This window comes from Mustela putorius, unplaced genomic scaffold (genome assembly GCF_011764305.1).
Source record: "Mustela putorius furo isolate JIRA1106 unplaced genomic scaffold, ASM1176430v1.1 tig00000580_pilon_pilon_pilon, whole genome shotgun sequence".
Taxonomy (NCBI): Eukaryota; Metazoa; Chordata; class Mammalia; order Carnivora; family Mustelidae; genus Mustela; species Mustela putorius.
Genome location: NW_025421423.1, coordinates 16,000,453 through 16,018,844, shown reverse-complemented (window position 1 = coordinate 16,018,844; position 18,392 = coordinate 16,000,453). Strand labels below are relative to the sequence as shown.

At 38.4% G+C, this 18,392-nt stretch overlaps 1 protein-coding gene across 5 annotated transcripts in view; it reads left to right on the top strand.

Annotated features, from left to right (window-relative positions):
* The window catches only part of FKBP15 (FKBP prolyl isomerase family member 15), a 54,508-nt gene that overhangs the window by 11,890 nt on the left and 24,226 nt on the right, over nt 1-18,392 (top strand). For 4 of the 5 annotated variants that reach the window (XM_045081728.1, XM_045081729.1, XM_045081727.1 and 1 more), the window contains exons 3-12: nt 2,778-2,862; nt 3,327-3,396; nt 5,643-5,717; nt 6,047-6,145; nt 7,750-7,899; nt 8,965-9,033; nt 10,802-10,948; nt 13,892-14,034; nt 14,709-14,766; nt 17,246-17,353. In XM_045081728.1, the coding sequence (XP_044937663.1) occupies nt 2,778-2,862; nt 3,327-3,396; nt 5,643-5,717; nt 6,047-6,145; nt 7,750-7,899; nt 8,965-9,033; nt 10,802-10,948; nt 13,892-14,034; nt 14,709-14,766; nt 17,246-17,353 (1,004 nt within the window). The remainder of the gene's footprint in view (nt 1-2,777; nt 2,863-3,326; nt 3,397-5,642; nt 5,718-6,046; nt 6,146-7,749; nt 7,900-8,964; nt 9,034-10,801; nt 10,949-13,891; nt 14,035-14,708; nt 14,767-17,245; nt 17,354-18,392) is intronic. The other variant, XM_045081730.1, reaches the window with a different exon arrangement.

Genomic DNA, 18,392 nt, shown 5'->3' with positions numbered 1-18,392 from the left:
ATTTGTAATACTGATTTCGGAGAGGAAAGACAGCTAAGCCAATGAAAAGATCCCATGATTGTGGGCATCTGACTTACCCTTCTAGCAAATCCATGATTACCTTTCTAGCAGATTCTGTTTCCAGGGTATCAGATAGCAGAGGAGAGCATATTGGGAGAAGCAGAACTAACTTGAAGGAGGATGCTACGCTGACCTTGAGGAGACAGTATTTTTTCCTCAGTGTTTCACACCTGTCCTGATAACCAGCCTCTGGCCTTAGTCTTTTTTCCCTTAAAGCTAGCTTATCAGAAGAAAAGTTTTATTGTCATGTGACATACAACTGGGCAGTACAGGTTGAATTGACAACTATGTTACTGGTTTTTATAAAATAATAAGGAAAATATGAAGACAAGACTGGGACAGTAACCAAACAACATAAGTGGGTAATTCATCAAAACAAAACAAATCGAAACAAAAGGACCAGTACAAATCTTTAGAAAATGTTAAATCTCCGCTTCACTCTAATCAATAAATGCAAATGAATGGGCGCCTGGGTGGCTCAGTGGGTTAAGCCGCTGCCTTCGGCTCAGGTCATGATCCCAGGGTCCTGGGATCGAGTCCCACATCGGGCTCTCTGCTCAGCAGGGAGCCTGCTTCCTCCTCTCTCTCTCTCTGCCTGCCTCTCTGCCTGTTTGTGATCTCTCTCTGTCAAATAAATAAATAAAAAAAAATCTAAAAAAAAAAAAAAAATAAATGCAAATGAAAACAACAGTGACATGGCATTTCCCTTTTCTCTACTGCCTCTCTTTTCTTGGTAAAAATTTAAAAAGTTAGTCTCCTGTTGTAGGCAGGCATGCAAAGCTGACATATTCACGCTGCCCATGGGGCTATAAACAGGTGCGACATTTCTCAAGGGCATTTGGGCAGGATTAACAAAACCTTAAAATGTTTTACACTCCTTCACCCCATAATTCCAGTTTTAAGAGTTTATTTCAAGAAAGTAATTAGAGCTACATACAAAAATGTGTTTTTAGGAAGTTCACCACAGCATTGTTTATAATAGAGGAAAATTAGAAACAGTCCAAAGAAATGTCAAATAATAGGACATTGGATAAATTCTGGCCAAGTAATAATACAGTATTCTATATAACCACCAAAAAGCATTTTTAAGGTTATTGTATTTTGTCTTGGAGACTGTTTTAAAAGAACTACTAGAACTAAATAAGAAAAGGAGGTTGTGAAATTATATCATAAATTTTGTTTGAAAATGTAAGAAAAAAGCCGTGAAGTATTGATAAAGGACCAGGAATAAATACATCAAATTATTAACATTTATTTTTAATTGGTGAGACTACAGGTCATTTTTATTTTCTTTATCCATTTCTGCATTTGCTAAGTTTTGCATATTATAGAGTACGTGTAGTCCATAATCAGAATAAAGATGTGTCAGTATTGTTAAAAAACAAAATTCAACCGTGTAAATTTTAAAGTTCTCATTAGCTTTATCAGTGACTCATGAATTGGGCAGCATTCCATCTAGCAGATAGAAAGGAGCTCTGAGGAGTTGTAGCTTTATCAGTGACTCATGAATTGGGCAGCATCCCATCTAGCAGATAGAAAGGAGCTCTGAGGAGTTGAACAAAATGACTTTTATAGGCAGAAGGAGCAAGAACAAGGAAGTTACAGTAGGCAAAAAAGCAAGATGCTTATGGAAAGATTACTTTCCTGCAGGGGATAGCAGGGGTCTGTCATGCAGATGACCTAACTAGTACTGAGCAGGGAGTTCCTGATTGACTAGTTTCAGATTCCTCTTGGTTTCCTTGTCTGTGCTGGTGTTCTCACTACACTTCCACCAACATACTATGTGGTGAATATAAATATGCAGTTTTCTCCAAATACCCGGTTTTATTATTTTTTTTTTAAGATTTTATTTATTCATTCAATGCAGAGAGAGAGATCACAAGTAGGCAGAGAGGCAGGCAGAGAGAGAGGAGGAAGCAGGCTCCCTGCTGTGCAGTTCCCGATGCGGGGCTTGATCCCAGGACCCTGAGATTATGAGATTATGACCTGATCCACGCAGGTGCCCCTAAATACCCAGTTTTAAACCATTAGTCTTTGGGGCGCCTGGGTGGCTCAGTGGGTTAAAGCCTCTGCTTTCGGCTAGGGTCATGATCCCAGGGTCCTGGAATCGAGCCCACATCGGGCTCTCTTCTCAGCAGGGAGTCTGCTTCCTCCTCTCTCCTCTTTCCCTGCCTGCCTCTCTGCCTACTTGTGATCTCTGTCTATCAAATAAATAAAATCTTAAAAAAAAAAAACTATTAGTCTTCCCCCTAATCACTGGAAAAGTGAAGTTATGGATATGATCTGAGTATCATCATTAATTTTCTAGCTTGAAATAAGGGAAGGGGAAGTAATTTTCTTTATATTAGAGCTGGCCAAATATTGGAATAAGAAAAGAATGTAGATGGAATATGACTTTGCTTTCTGGCAGGGCCTCTCATCCAGCCCCGAGACTTGTTTGGAGTGGAACCGGTGTTGGATTCTAGTCCTAGGGTTGCTGCTATCATGTGTCATCACAGTCGGGTGCATAGAGCCTCCGTGTCATCATCCCCAGATGAGGTCATACATCAACATCATCCCCAGATGATGTTCTGTGGGTCAGATAAGGATAATGGCCATGAATACATTGTCCCACCTAACTGTAAGATGTAAGGGAGAATTCTGAAGCTGCTTCAGTGGTGAAAAGTCTGTTTTAAGAAAGACATGAATGACATCTTTGTTTTCTTCTTCATCTCCAGGAAATCTGGCGCCAGCAAAAGCAGCGCTCCCTCCAGCAGGTACCTTCACCGTATTAGTTGCAGCAGCAGTTCACGCGTATCGATAGTAAGTAGCCGAGAAGGAATGCTTTCTGAAGTTGGGTGTGGGATGCGGGGTTAAGCTCCTGTCTTTTCTCAGTAAGTCTCCGTTGGTAGCCAAAGGAGCTACACAGTTAGGCTGCACAGTCCTTCCATAGGGAGAGGATCAGTCGTGCTTTTTAACATTTCAGTTAAGAGAATTCTGCACACTTTGAAGAGCTGTTGTCTTGTATACTCTCTCTAGGAAGTGCTTGTACCCTCGACGCCTGCTTTCTTAAGTGCTCATTCCACTGAGATATTATGAATAGATATTTAGAGGGTAAAGAAGTATAAGAGCTTTAAATTATAAACTGTTCACCTCTGTTATAAACACCTCTGTCCTTTTCTTGAGGCTGAATGACTAGATTCCCCACTTCTGTGTGGCAGAAGACAAAGCTGATTCTACTTAGTTTAAAGAAGTATTAATACCTATTATTTTTCTTGGTTTTGTAGCACAAACGGCCAGTATGTAAAGCAGGGCAAGTTTGGTGCTGCAGTCCTGGGGAATCACACGGCCAGAGAGGTGAGAATGCCCCCTGTGTCTCGTTTACGTTCAGGTGTCCCAGATCATACTGATAAGCTAGTTTTTACTTGGACTCGCCCAGTGTCTCTTGTGTCAGAGGATTAGAATGATTGTTCATGTTGATTGTGAATTTTTAATACGAGGTACATAAGACATTTATAGTCACATCTTGCTTACTACTGTGCATTAAAACAAATTCAACCATGGAAAATCTTTTAAGTTTGACCTTTGTGATATGATACTAAAGAGTTTGGGGAGTTGTAGAGTAAACCATTTACCAAGGACATCCCTTTTTTAGGTAATGAAAAACACTTACTGTTCTACTTAGAGTATTCTGTCTTTATGGCTGAATCAATGACTGTGTTTAGCCTTTGAAAGTTTGACAGTGAGGTGGGCAGTGGATCACACAGCATACTGTTGGTTTGGGTCAGAAAGAAATGTGGCTAGAAGCCCCAATGCTTGATTTCCTTATGTGGCTTGTATCTAGCTAGCTTCAAATTCTGCTCCAGAATGTGTTTTTGTTTTTGTTTTGAATATTTAATTTATTTATTCATGAGAGAGAGAGAGAGAGAGAGGGAAGAAGCAGACTCCCTGCTGAGTGGAGAGCCCAATGCGGGACTCAATCCCAGAACCTGGGATCATGACCTGAGCCATAGGCAGTTGCTTAACGACTGAGCCACCCAGGTACCCCTGCTCCAGAATGTTTTAAACATTGTTGAGAGAAGCATAAGAAATTCTGGCATTTCAAAGGTTCAGTGAACTAAGAGCCATGCTCCTAAGACACTCTGAGACACGGATAAGATGACCTGTTCAGGGTAACTAACGTAATGGACAACACTCTTTTGTATTAAAAGCAAACAAACAAAAAAGCTAACTGTGGAAATTTGGAAACATATAAAAATTGTGGGATTCGAGGGGTGCCTGGGTGGCTCCGGTCATGATCCCAGGGTCCTGAGATTGAGCCCCGCATCAGGCTCTCTGCTCAGCAGGGAGCCTGCTTCCTCCTCTTTCTCTGCCTGCTTCTCTGTCTACTTGTGATCTCTGTCTGTCAAATAAATAAATAAAATCTTAAAAAAAAAAAATTGTGGGACTTGAATAATGAACTCCCAGAAACCCATTCTTGGGCTCTAAGAGTTATTAATCTTATTTCATCTAAATTCTAGTCTGTCTTCCTTCTTCTGCTCAGATTATTTTGACTGTATCTCCAGCATACAATATGTAAATACTTCAGTGTATATCCCAAGGATTTTTTTTCCTAACATAACCATTATGTAATTATCACCTTAAAAAACCGCATTTTTTTTTATCTCATTCACTGCCAGCTAGTGTTCAGATTTACCTGATTGTCTCCTTTTTTTTTTTTTTTTAACAGTCTAATAAGGTCTATACATTGTAATTGGTTGCCATGTCCCTTAAATCTTTCATTCTCCCATCCAGAGGTAAATAATGTCTAGTTGTCCCTGATTTTGTCACATAGTAGCCACCCGTGATTATTATCTGGATATATTAATTCATTAGGAGTTGCCATTTGGATTTTAAAAATCTGGTATCAGGACTTCACCACCCTTCACCACGTAAGAGGTAGTAGGTGGTGGCAGGCAGCAGTTCCCACTGCAACAATTATAAAAAAGATAAATTGCAAAAATTATATTTTTAAGCTCACTGGAGAGCTGTGGACACGATGAGGACTAGATGAACTAAAATTTCAGAGGGAAAAGCCATTGAGCTATTTCCTTCCCTTGGTTCTTTCACTGATACGATGCCTAGGAGGGGACTAAGAAGCAGATATGGCCCAATGAAAGAAGCTACTGGTCAAAAGAGACGCCGACAAAAACTAGAGGAGCTCTAAGCCCAAGATTGGTTTTTGCCCGTGGGACATTCGCAGAGTTCTGGGAAACCACTTTTTTGTGGTTTTAATGTACCTTATGACTAATGATGTTGAGCATCTTTTCATGTATGTGTTGGCCGTTTGTAGATCTCTTGTCACCCTCATACCAGTGAAAACACCAACAAAATAATTGCTAATTACGGTAAAGAAGTAAGTAAGGCCAAGATGAGAGGAGATGAAAATGGATAGTCAGAAGATAGAATTTAAAACCTAAGCTTTAAGGGATCAAGTGAGTTTTGAGTTTTATGCCTCTTGGAAGCATAACCCCTGACATCTTACTGCTGATTTTCTAATTCCTTTTAACTTTAGTTTTGTTTTGTTTTTTTTCCCCGCCCCGGCCCACCTTTATTGAGTACAGTATAAGATTCTTCTTTATATCAGTCAACAGCAGTCAGTTACTGTTGCCAGGATTCATCTGAACTTTGAGCTAATGGTAAGACTTCCCACGTTGGAATCATCAGCTCCTTTGGGATGGGTTTATAGGAGAGATTGGTCTGTGTGTACCTGGTGGGAATTAAATCTACTGCTTCTGGCTCTAGACATCAGAGTGGATCTCTTAACAGAGCCTCTCAAAAAGGTCTCTTGGAAGCATTCTGGGAAATGAACCAAAGGATGGTTGTTGGAGGGTGGGAGGGAAGGAGGAAATTTCCTGTATCTCTCTGGCTCTTCCTGAATCAGGGCCCTTCTCTTTGAGTTTAAGCAGTCAGATTTTTGTGCTCTGCTGATGTCATTGAGTTACCCCAACATTTCTCCTTTCCCCAGGTTCGGCCCAATAACTATAGCACCTTTTATGATGACCAGAGACAAAACTGGTCCATCATGTTTGAGTCCGAAAAGGCTGCTGTGGAGTTCAATAAACAGGTAATACTGACTTATTCTTCCTGTGAAAGGCCTGGATTTCCCTTGATTTTAGGAAACTGTATGGAAAATTCACAACCTGCTTTGTTTTGTTAGAGACAAGCATTAAAAGCCCACTAAATCTGTCACTTGAGCTAATTATATTTCAAGGAAATAATAGGAATACTTACTGAAATTGCTTAAAAATGAGACTTTAAGAGAAAAAAGGCTTAAACAGACTTCTTTAAAACACTTTCCACTTCATAAATTATTTTAAGGAATAAATAAAACTATCTTTTAAAAAGTGTTTTAAAAGAATTTTTATAAAGTTAAATGATCCTTACAGAACATTTAGAAAAGCATTTTTTACAAAAATCACTTGAAATCTTACTGCTCGAGGTAACCACTATTAATATGTTTCCTTTTTTTTTCTATGTGTAGTGTACATAAGTAGGTATACCCCTTTAAGAGTTCAATATCTTGCTATATATATTTTAATGATGTTTATGTCTTTCCCCACCACATGAAAAATTACTTGGAAACATTTTGAAAGTTGCATAGTGTAAATGCTCCTTAATTTATTTAACTTTTCCCTTGCTTTTAGACATTTAGATTGCTTTCTGTCTGAAATAAATACTATAGCAAGCATTGTTGTGTATAATTCCGTGCCCTTTTTTTTCCCCCTTTGATCATTTCCTTGGGCTAAATTTCTAGAAGTGGAAGGTTGGGTCAGAGAGTCCAAATATTTCTTGGTTCTGTAGACAGTTTGGCATACTGCTTTTCAGAAAGATAATGCTATTTCACGTTCCTCTTTTCTCTCACTATACCTTTTCTAACATTTAGAATTATTATTATTTTTTTTTTTAGTCTTATTTGCTTGGTAAAAAATGACATCTCATTGTTTTAGGTAGCATTTATTTGATTACAATAATAAAACTTTTCTTTTAAGATGAGTAGCAAATTTGTAATGTAGACCATGTTAAAAAATTGACAGTAAAGTAAGACTTCATGAAGATGTGTTTAACTCTTGTCCAAGATTTGTGCTAAGATGATCTAAGTCTGTAGGTGGTGGACATGCAAATCTGGGAATGTAGCGTGGTTTTATAAAGGGCCTTTTATTTCTAGTTTATTGTCTTTAGAAATGACTTCTGAAATTGTTCTAGAAGTTCTCCTTTCTTTCATGGGTTCCCAAACAATGAAAGGTAAAATCCTTAAAGTCATGCTAGCTAATGGTTGTTGGGTACTTACTCTTATTTGCCAGGCACTGAGCCAAGGACTCTGTATTTGCTCAATCTTCATAACTACCCAAGTAAATATGCAGAGTTTTTAATCTCCATTTTACAAAATACCTATATGAAATAAGGTTCACAGAAGTTAAGTTATTTGGCCGAGGTCACAAGTTAATAAGTGGCAGTGCCCAGATCTATACCCAGACAATCTGACTCCAAAGCCTTACTGTTAGGCACTTTGATTCCTGGCAAGATTGTTGACTTTGGATTGGCTTACTTCTAAACATGTAATCAGTTTTGTTAGTGGATACCACTGTTTAGAAAAGAGCATTAGCAACAATGGAGGGAATATTTACTGAGCTTGAACTAAGTTAATGCTGCTGTGATTTCATCTCGCAGGTGTGCATTGCCAAGTGCAACAGCAGCCCCTCCCTAGATGCAGTGCTCTCCCAGGACCTCATTGTAGCAGAAGGCCCTGCTGTAGATGTTGGAGATTCTTTGGAAGTGGCCTATACAAGCTGGCTCTTACAGAATCATGTGCTGGGCCAGGTAAGGAAATGCAGCCTGCAAGTTCATTTGTAATTGAAATAGCACGAGGACTAACGTAAGGTGTTACTGCTGTGAATTGCTTCTGTTGGCAAATAGAAATCTTTTAGGAACCCTGCTTTGACTGCTTTTGGGGCATAGTCATCAAATGCTGACAGGTGAAATCTGCTCAGTGCTACTTTGTCTCTTCCAATGGAAACCAGTTTCCCAAGTATCATTTTTGGTAATTGTTCATGTGTATATCTTTTTTTTTTTTTTTTAAGATCTTATTTATTTATTTGAGAGAGAGATAGTGAGAGAGAGCATGAGCGGGGAGAAGGTCAGAGATAGAAGCAGACTCCCTGTGGAGCTGGGATCCTGATGCAGGACTTGATCCCAGGACCCCAGGATCATGACCTGAGTTGAAGGCAGTTGGCTAACCAGCTGAGCCACCCAGGCGCCCCTGTTCATGTGTATATCTTGTCCTCCTATATCAATTTTAAACTTAAATTTATTCTTATGGGATTAGGTCTTAAAACTTCTTTTTAGAATTTTCTCACAGTTGTTTATTTTCTGTATAATAGATACTATAAATAGAGTGCACTTTTGTGTTTTATTATCCTTAAGTTCTCAAAAGCAGTATGATATAGAAAGAACTTTAGACCATGAGTCAAAAAAATGTACATTCAGGTCCCAATTTAGCCATGATGTGAGTGAGCCTTTCTCTTCAGGTATTTTAAGAACCTCCCCCATCGGGTGCCTGGGTGGCTCAGTGGGTTAAAGCCTCCGCCTTCGGCTCAGGTCATGATCCCAGGCCCTGCATCGGGCTCTCTGCTCAGCAGGGAGCCTGCTTCCTCTTCTTTCTCTCCCTGCCTCTCTGCCTACTTGTGATCTCTGTCTGTCAAACAAATAAATAAAATCTTAAAAAAAAAAAAACCCCTCTTCACCCCCCAACAGTATTTTGACATTCCTTATTCCAGGAATACTGTGCTAATCTGATATTAATACTGTAGTAATCTGTATTAACTATTACATGGTTACTATTATTTTTAAAATCGACTGACCTTATTTACTTTGATCAAATTGCAGGTTTTGGACTCTACTGCTAATAAAGATAAGCTGCTTCGCCTGAAATTGGGATCAGGCAAAGTCATCAAGGTACTGGCTCGACTGTGTTCTTATATGGCATTATCACTTGTGATTAATTTGTAAAATTTCTAACCTGGGTGTATTTTCTGAGTCTGGTAAGGCTTGGTTAAAAAGTAGGAGGAGAAAATTTTTTACATTACTTAGGAATTTTTACCTATGAGAATATATTGAATCCTTACTCTTTCTTTTTCATTGTGTGACTGTGAGGAAATTATTAAATCTTTTGCATAGCCTAAAAGGGGAAGAGATTAAACTGTTCCTTCTAGAATTGTATCATAATGGGTGACTCTTAGCTGTCTGAGTTGCTTTGAATCAGCACTTCCCAGTCATTTTGGGAAGCAGCTACCACAGAGCAAGAGGAGCACTGGGATTGGAGTCTGAGAGCTTGACTTCATGTTGTGAAGCTTTTCTTTACCAGCTGTGCAAGTGCTTTATAGAATATAGAGTATTTTACACATGTGGGGTATCACTGTGTTAGGACGTGTTGAAGCACTCATTGGAAAAAATCCTCATTGCCATTTTGCATGACAGAAAGATTTTCTTTATAGTTTTATTTATGCCTCCTCATCCCAGAATCTATTGGAGACTGCCTCCTGTAGATCAGAGGGGTGAATGTATAATCTTTAAAGCTACACTGATCTGGTGTTGCATCTTGGCTTAACAGTTTCTCTGATCTTCAGTGAGTTGCTTCACTTCTGTAAGCCTCGGTTTTCTTGCCTGTAAAATGGAGATAATGCTCCTAATGCTTGGAAATAATGCTTAAAAATGAGACTTTAAGAGAAAAAAGGCTTAAACAGACTTCTTTAAAACACTTTCCACTTCATAAATTATTTTAAGGAATAAATAAAACTATCTTTTAAAAAGTGTTTTTTTTTTTTTTTAAAGATTTTATTTATTTATTTGTCAGAGAGAGAGAGTGAGAGCAAGCACAGGCAGACAGAGAGGCAGGCAGAGGCAGAGGGAGAAGCAGGCTCCCTGCGGAGCAAGGAGCCCGATGTGGGACTCGATCCCAGGACGCTGGGATCATGACCTGAGCCGAAGGCAGCTGCTTAACCAACTGAGCCACCCAGGCGTCCCTTAAAAAGTGTTTTAAAAGAATTTTTATAAAGTTAAATGATCCTTACAGAACATTTAGAAAAGCATTTTTTACAAAAATCACTTGAAATCTTACTGCTCGAGGTAACCACTATTAATATGTTTCCTTTTTTTTTCTATGTGTAGTGTACATAAGTAGGTATACCCCTTTAAGAGTTCAATATCTTGCTATATATATTTTAATGATGTTTATGTCTTTCCCCACCACATGAAAAATTACTTGGAAACATTTTGAAAGTTGCATAGTGTAAATGCTCCTTAATTTATTTAACTTTTCCCTTGCTTTTAGACATTTAGATTGCTTTAGATAACCTTATGAGGTTATTTTAGGGGTTAAACAACATAATGTAAATAAAGCACGTTCCAGAGTACTTGGGAAATGTGTTTAACGAATGGTAGCTTTTATTTCTCTTTTAATACCATTGTCCTCTCATCTAATTTCTCTCATCACCCAAGATAAGCATATTTCATCTAACCCTGGATATGCTGGCTTTTATAAGTGAATAGCAGCAGTATTCTAGATATTCTTGTAACCAACGGGAGATTATAGTTGAATTTCATGTCTCTCAAGAGGTCTAAACCTGAAACTGCGGAGGAGAGGAGCCTAATATCTGGGTCTTTATCTTGTCTTACGAGGAGACTTGTGTCCTCATGAGCTTTTCCTCTTCTCTGATTCCTGAAGGCCTGGGAGGATGGGATGCTGGGCATGAGAAAAGGAGGGAAGCGGTTGCTTGTCATCCCTCCAGCCTGTGCTGCTGGCTCTGAAGGACTAATAGGATGGACCCAGTCGCCGGACTCGATCCTGGTGTATGAGGTGGAGATTAGGCGGGTGAGTGAAATTGTGCTGTTTTGTGTTTGATGAGTCCTTTTTGCCTTTAGGTAAAATGAATAAATAAATATCTTTAAAAAAACAAATTCAAGGACTTTTTTTTAAGCAGAAATGGTATAGTTGGAAAGGGCAACGGAATCTAAAGACTACGGTTTACGTCAGTCCTGTTGCTCTATTTAGAGTTTAGAAGAGGTGGTGACTAAACAAATCACTTTGCTACACTGACCTTTTTTTTCTGTCTGTGAAAGAGTGATTCCTACCCAATGCACTTGCCTTGTGCCTTAGTAATTCCATGGCTATAAATGTATTATATTGCTGTATTCACATAAGTATGCAGAGGTATTTGTATGTAGACAGAGATACATCATTTCCTCCCTCTTCCACATTATTTGTAATAGCAAAAACTTAAATAGCCATCATTAAACAACTGATTAAGTTATGGTCTTTCACGGAGTAGACTTTTATGCAGTTTTTACAGAATATCCAAAATCTGTTGTTAAGTGAAAAAAGCAAGTCGCAAATCAGTACAGATAGTATGATCTCTTGTGTGTGTATACAAATACATGTAAACATACAAAAATACTTACATATAATAAGGTATAAATATATTTACACAGTTGTACACATATACCTATGCATGTATCTATACAGATAGATACATATATGCTTATGTTTTCATAGAATATTTCCGAAAGCATTAGAAATTCGAGGGGCGCCTGGGTGACTCAGTGGATTAAGCCTCTGCCTTCGGCTCAGGTCATGGTCTCAGGGTCCTGGGATCAAACCCCGCATCAGGCTCTCTGCTCAGCAGGGAGCCTGCTTCCTCTATCTCATCCTACTTGTAATCTCTCTCTCTCTCTGTCAAATAAATAAATAAAGTCTTTTTAAAAAAAAAAATTAAAAAGTGTGCTTGGGTGGCTCGGTGGGTTAAAGCCTCTGCCTTTGGCTCAGTCATGATCACAGGGCCCTGGGATCGAGCCCCACATGAGGCTCTCTGCTCAGCAGGGAACCTGCTTCCTTCTCTCTCTCTCTCTCTCTTTCTGCCTGACTCTCTGCCTACTTACGATCTCTGTCAAATAGATTAAAAAATCTTTGAAAAAATTTTTTAAAAAACAGCTTTATCTGGGGAATGGTAATGAATTCAGAAACTTTTTCTTTTTTACATTCTCCTTATTTTCCATTAAAAAAACAATATCAAGAGGATGTATAGTTTTCTACAATAAAATTTGTAATGAATTGTGGTTAAATAAATTAATGCCTCCCTCTAAAAAAAAGACTTTGTTTGCTTTACACTGTGTATTAGGTCCAAATGTGATAGTGGTTGTGCCTATAAACTACAAAATACAATACAGAAAATAAATAGTATAGTTATCTTTATTGTGGCTGTTATACCTGCTGCAGTCAGTGATATGCTTTTCTTCTTGATGACTCTTTCCTAATTATACACCCTTATCTCTGCTGGGTCATTCCAACCTTCTTTTACTCATGCGCTTTTAGATGCCTTTTTCACAGCTTTTATATTTTGTCTCAATTTTCCACTGAGTTTGAGGAATTCGTGATTGGTTTTAGATAACAAACCAATTTGAATCCATCAAGACTGGCATTTTATAACCATAGGAAAAAATATGTCACTGCAAATGGCAAGATGTCATTCTTTTTTATGGCTGAGTAATATTCCATTGTATATATGTACCAGATCTTTTTTTTTTAATTTTTAATTTTAATTAACATATAATGTATTATTAGCCCCAGGGGTACAGATCTGTGAATCGCCAGGTTTACACACTTCACAGTACTCACCACAGCACTTACCTTCCCCAGTGTCCATAACTCAGCCACTCTCTTGCTAACCCCCTCCCCCAGGCAACCCTCAGTTTGTTTTGTGAGATTAAGAGTCTGTTATGGAAAAAAAGAGTCTTATGTGCACCACATCTTCTTCATCCATTCGTCAATTGATGGACACTATGGGCTGCTTCCATAGTTTGATTGTTGTTTTAGATTTCTTTTTTTTTTTAATTTGAGAGCATGCATGAGAGAGAGTACAAGCTAGAGGGAAGGGCAGAAAGAGAGGGACAAGCATGCTCCGTGCCAAACATGGACCCCCATGACCTGAGCCAAAGGCAGGTGCTTATCCATCTGAGCCACCCAGGCGCCCCTTGGCCATTGTTAATAAATTGACATGCTTATTAAAGTCACCCAGCTGCTACAGAATAATACCCAGAGTGATGAGTGTCAGGAGAACGTTATACACTGCTTGTAGAGTATAGAGTAGTTCATCCTTTGTGGTTTGAAATTTAGTGGTATATACCAAAAGTCTTAAAAATGAACATACTTTTCTCCCAACTATTTAATTTCTGGGAATTTATACTTTGGAAATGATTATGTGCAAGGATATAGATGGAAATTTATTGAAGTATTATTCGTATTGTGACAGGAAAATTAGGAATGAACTGGGTATCTAACAACCAGGAATTGGCAAAATATATTTTGTAGCAGCATAGGTATTTAAGACTTCTGTTCTCAAAATCTTTTTGAGAGTATTTCCTGTAGATGATGGCAGGTATGGGCATGACCCTTGAAATGAGATATAATGTTCAGTAGTTACTAATGCTGTTGTAGATTAATAATTTAGTAACATGGACATATGTTACTAAGTGGGTGAGCAAAGCTAGTCACAAAACAGTATGACCCTTTTTAATAAAAAATACACAGGCACACACATAAATATAAATGTGAAATACTGCATCCCAAATTCTAGCAGTGTTGTTGTATTGTGGTTAGATTGCGGGTGATTATTTTTGTTGGCTTATCTACATTTTCTGATTTGCTACAAGGGAACAGGTAATGACTTATGTAGTGAAGAATAAGGAAAAGAAAGGGCAGTGGAAAGCACAAGGTGCCTTTTTTGTAGCCTGTTCCAACTGTGGTTGATCGCTCCCCTAGGTCAAGTTTGCCAGAGATTCTGGCTCTGACGGGCACAGCGTTAGTTCCCGGGATTCTGCGGCCCCTTCTCCCATACCAGGTGCTGATGGCCTCTCTGCAGACCCTGTTGTATCACCACCCACATCAGTGCCTTTCAAATCAGGGTAAGATCCTGGAGTTTTTTGGTTTTTGTTTTTTTAAAGACAGAGAGAGAGCACAAGCAAGGGGAGCAGCAGGTCAAGGGAAAGGGATAAGCAGGCTCCCTGGGGGACTTGATCCCAGGACCCTGGGATCGGACCTGAGCCAAAGGCAGTCGCTCAACCACCTGAGCCACCCAGGCACCCCAGACCCTGGAGTTGTATCATGCTCTTTTATTGTCCATAAAAATTTCCTTAGAGGGATTCTAAAATTGGGAAGGTTGAACACTAAAATAATTTTAAATAATTGGGAAAAAATGAGATGAAAGAAATGGGGAAAATGCTAGCATCAAGATTTTTCTGACGAGGGATTAACATTCATAGTCTTTAAATGTACTAACTGAGGTGTGTATGAATACTTGTTGAGCTCTGGAAGAAAACTGGGTAAAAGGCATAAACATAAAATATATACCGAAGGAAGAAAATATAAATAATAAGAATTTGAATGGAAAATTACTCATTTTCACAGCTTTCAGAGATGAATGCAAACTGAAGAATGGTTATGATTCTGTTTTGCAACCATTGAATCAGCAAACATTTTCAAAAACAATTTATTTTTCTAGCATAATCGGGACTTATGATTATAGATTTGGGATTTTTTTTTTTTTTTTTACCTCAGCATATATCTTACTTGGTTTCAGGGAGCCAGCCCTTCGTAGCAAATCTAACTCCCTCAGTGAACAGCTTACAGCAAATACGGTGAGCATACAAATTTGTCTCCCTTACTCCTAATCTACTGAGAAGGTTTCTTGTGCCTTGGGATAGGGTAGGTTAGACACCCCCCCCCCAAAAAAAATCTACTTTATTGATATCTTCTTCCTGGGGAGTTATTATAAATTGAATGGGCTTCTGCATGGGCTTATCTGGGTTCAAATCTTCATTCTTGTAAATTTGTGGCCTCTAATTTTCTGATCCTCTGCTTCTTCATTATTAAAATAGAAATAATACAGCCCCTTTTGTTAGGGTTCTTGTGATATGTTTGCAGAGCACTAAGCTTAGAGCTTATGTAAAGTAGGACTTCACTAAGGAAGATTTTTATCCTCAAGAGATATTTTTGAGATTTAAATGAAATAACGTGTGGAGTTTTTAGTATCATGTCTGGCATATTGCAAGAGCTCAGTTAACATTAGCTCTTACTATTACCATAATTACTGCTAACACTACATACTTCACACTTTGGTTTTCTTGGATGGGTTGTGCACTAATTCACCAACTAGCTGACTGTGAATTGGTCTCTGTGTTTGTTTCCCTAACTGTAAGATGGGAAGACTAGCATACAGTTGTAGTAAAATTAGGATTTGAATGCCTTTGGGAGCATGTGCACTGTACTTTCCTCCTGCGCTGCCGGGTTCAGGAAAGCATCTGAGTTTGCTGTGGGAGTGTGAGATGAAAGCCTGTGGCCTTCACCTACCGTGTTGGGAAACAGGATAACTGCTTGGAGTGAAATTGGTGATTACTTTCTCTCTAGCCCTAGTTTACTTGTTTATATTCAGCCCAAGGCAGGAATTATTAAGCAAATAATTGATGTAGTATGTGTAAAAAGTGATCTCTGAAACCAGGAAGGTTAAGCCAAAGAATTAAGAAAATTAAAAAACTGTAATCTCAGATCTTTGAACAGTCACAAAATATGTTTAGTATTGGTTCTATGATACTTTTAGACAGAGCTACTTTGTCACCTGTTTTTAAGCTTCAGTTGCTTCCAGTGGACTAGTGGTCTCCAACCTTTTTTAAAAATTTCTTTTATCTTTTTAAAGTTTTTTTTAATTGAAGCAAAACTCACTATCCTTTTTTTTTCTTTTTACATTTAAGTTTTTATTTTTTGTTTTGAGGAGGTAATTACATTCATAAGGCTCAGTTATTAAAACTATATGACAGGGTATACATTGAAAAGACTCACTGTCAAACCTACCTTTGTGTACCCCATCCCATCTCACTCTCCTTTTAGGTAACTGCTTTCGTTAGTTTCATTTGTATTCTTTCAGTGTTTCTTTATGCAGATGGAAGCAGATAGGAATGTATATTTTATTTCTGCCTCCTTTCATAAAATATAGCATAGTATATATATATATTATCTACCATGCCTTTTACATGTTACAGTATATACAATATCTTTCCATGTTAGTGTACAGAAAGCTCCCTCTTTCTTCTTTTTTTCCTGTAGATTGCAGTATGCCATTGTGTGATGTGGTTTATGTAACTAGTCCTCTTTTGATGAACCCAGCTTTCTTTGATTATGTGCTTCCAATCAGACGAGGAAGAATAAACACATACTCCCAGTGTATCTGTCTATTTATAAATTATATTTATAAAGTATTGTCCATCCCTGTAAATAAGCTTAATGTCTTATATTTACCACAGCTTAGAGATAATTCCAAAATAGAGGTTATGGTCATCTCTCTTGTTTTAAAGATTTATTTATTTTTTTGAGAGAGCACGTGTGAACTGCACCCACAAAGGTGTGGGGAGGGGCAGAGGGAGAGAATCTTCAAGCAGACTCCCCACTGAACGTGGAGCCCAACACAGGGCTCTATCTCAAAACCCATGAGATCAAGACCTGAGCCGAAATCAAGTCAGATGCATAACTGACTGAGCCACCCAGCTGCCCATGATCATTTCTTTTATACCCAGTAGATCAACATGTACACCCTTGGGGGTATGTACTCTCCACTCTGAAAGCTACACTTTGGACCAGTTAATGGATACAGATGCCTCTAGCACAGGGGCTATTGAGAGCAGTGCCAAGTCAGAGCAGAATGAACCTGAATTTGGAACAAAGAGCTCTTGTTTCCTTTTTTCCTCAAATCGCTTCTGAATATCTATCTGCTGAATTGCTCCCACTGTTTCCAGAGGGTACTGTCATGTAAGATGCCTCCCTCCCTTGTTCTGTACTTAGTTTTTCATCTGTGTAAAATGAGACAAATTATGCCTGCTGGGGAGACTTGATTGAAATGAAGCAATACATATGGAACCACTTTGTCCATTCCAACATATAGGGAATTATTTGTACTGTTATTATTAATTGTGACCCAAGAACTCATTAATTCTCATTTTGTCGAAGAAACGGTTTCAAATCGATACAGCAGGCGGACTAGTGGAAGGGTTTGATGGCAGAGCCAAAGACTGAGCTAAAGGATTGAGCCTTGATTAGAGTGATTCTTGTGACTTTTCCTTTTTTTAGAATCCTGATACAGTCAAAGCTAAGTTGATCTCTCGGATGGCTAAAATGGGCCAACCCATGCTCCCCATCCTTCCACCACAGCTGGATTCCAATGATTCAGAAATCGAGGTATGACCCCTGGGCTCTGTTAAATGAATAGTGAAGACACTTCTACATTATGTTATGTTCTTTTGGTTAAGAGTTCTACTTTTTCTGCCTGTAACCCAGAATCATCATATAGAAAGCTTTACTTAAAATGGTACATATGTTTCCACTGTGACTAGCACTTCCCCTGAGAAATGGAAGCAATCCCCCACATCTGCCTCAAGAATGGGGGTTAAGTAGTCCATATAGCCTTTTACTAGACTCTCTACTGTCAGTATAAACCACATGTTAGGCAGCATGGGGCCTAACCTGTAAAAGATGCTCAATTCGTATTTGTTGTTTCAATGTTTAGATTCTCTTGGGAAATGTTGGTCTTCCCACTGATGTTACCTCTTACTAAAGATGGCACTGTATTGTCTTCTTGAGTTTGTATGTGCTATGATTGTTTTGAAGATCAGAAATTTTATTGCAATGAAATCTATCAGTTTTTTCCCTTTGTTTTTTGCTTTTGACATTATGCTTAAAAAGCCTTCTTACTTTCAGGTATTATAAACATCACATGTGTTTTCTAAAAATATTATTATTTCATATTTAGATGTAAAATTTTAATCCATATGGAATTTGATGCATGATATGAAGTAGCTCAGTTTTTTTTTTTTTTAAGATTCTATTTATTTATTTGACAGAGATCGCAAGCAGGCAGAGAGGCAGGCAGAGAGAGAGTGAGGGAAGCAGGCTCCCTGCTGAGCAGAGAGCCCGACGCAAGGTTTGAACCCAGGACCCCAAGATCACGACCCAAGCCGAAGGCAGAGGCCTAACCCACTGAGCCACCCAGGCACATCTATGAAGTAGCTCAGTTTTAACTTAGTTCTTTTCCCATTGGTTTTTAGTTACTTAATGAGTAAAATCATCCTCTCAGTTGAATTGAAACACTTCACAGGGATTAATAGAGATTGATTTTTAGGATTCTTTGACTTTGATGTAAAACAAAAGCAACGGTGATGCTCTTAAAAATGTTTTCTAGCATAGGCTTTATTTTTCATAATTTTGTTTTTTTTCTTCC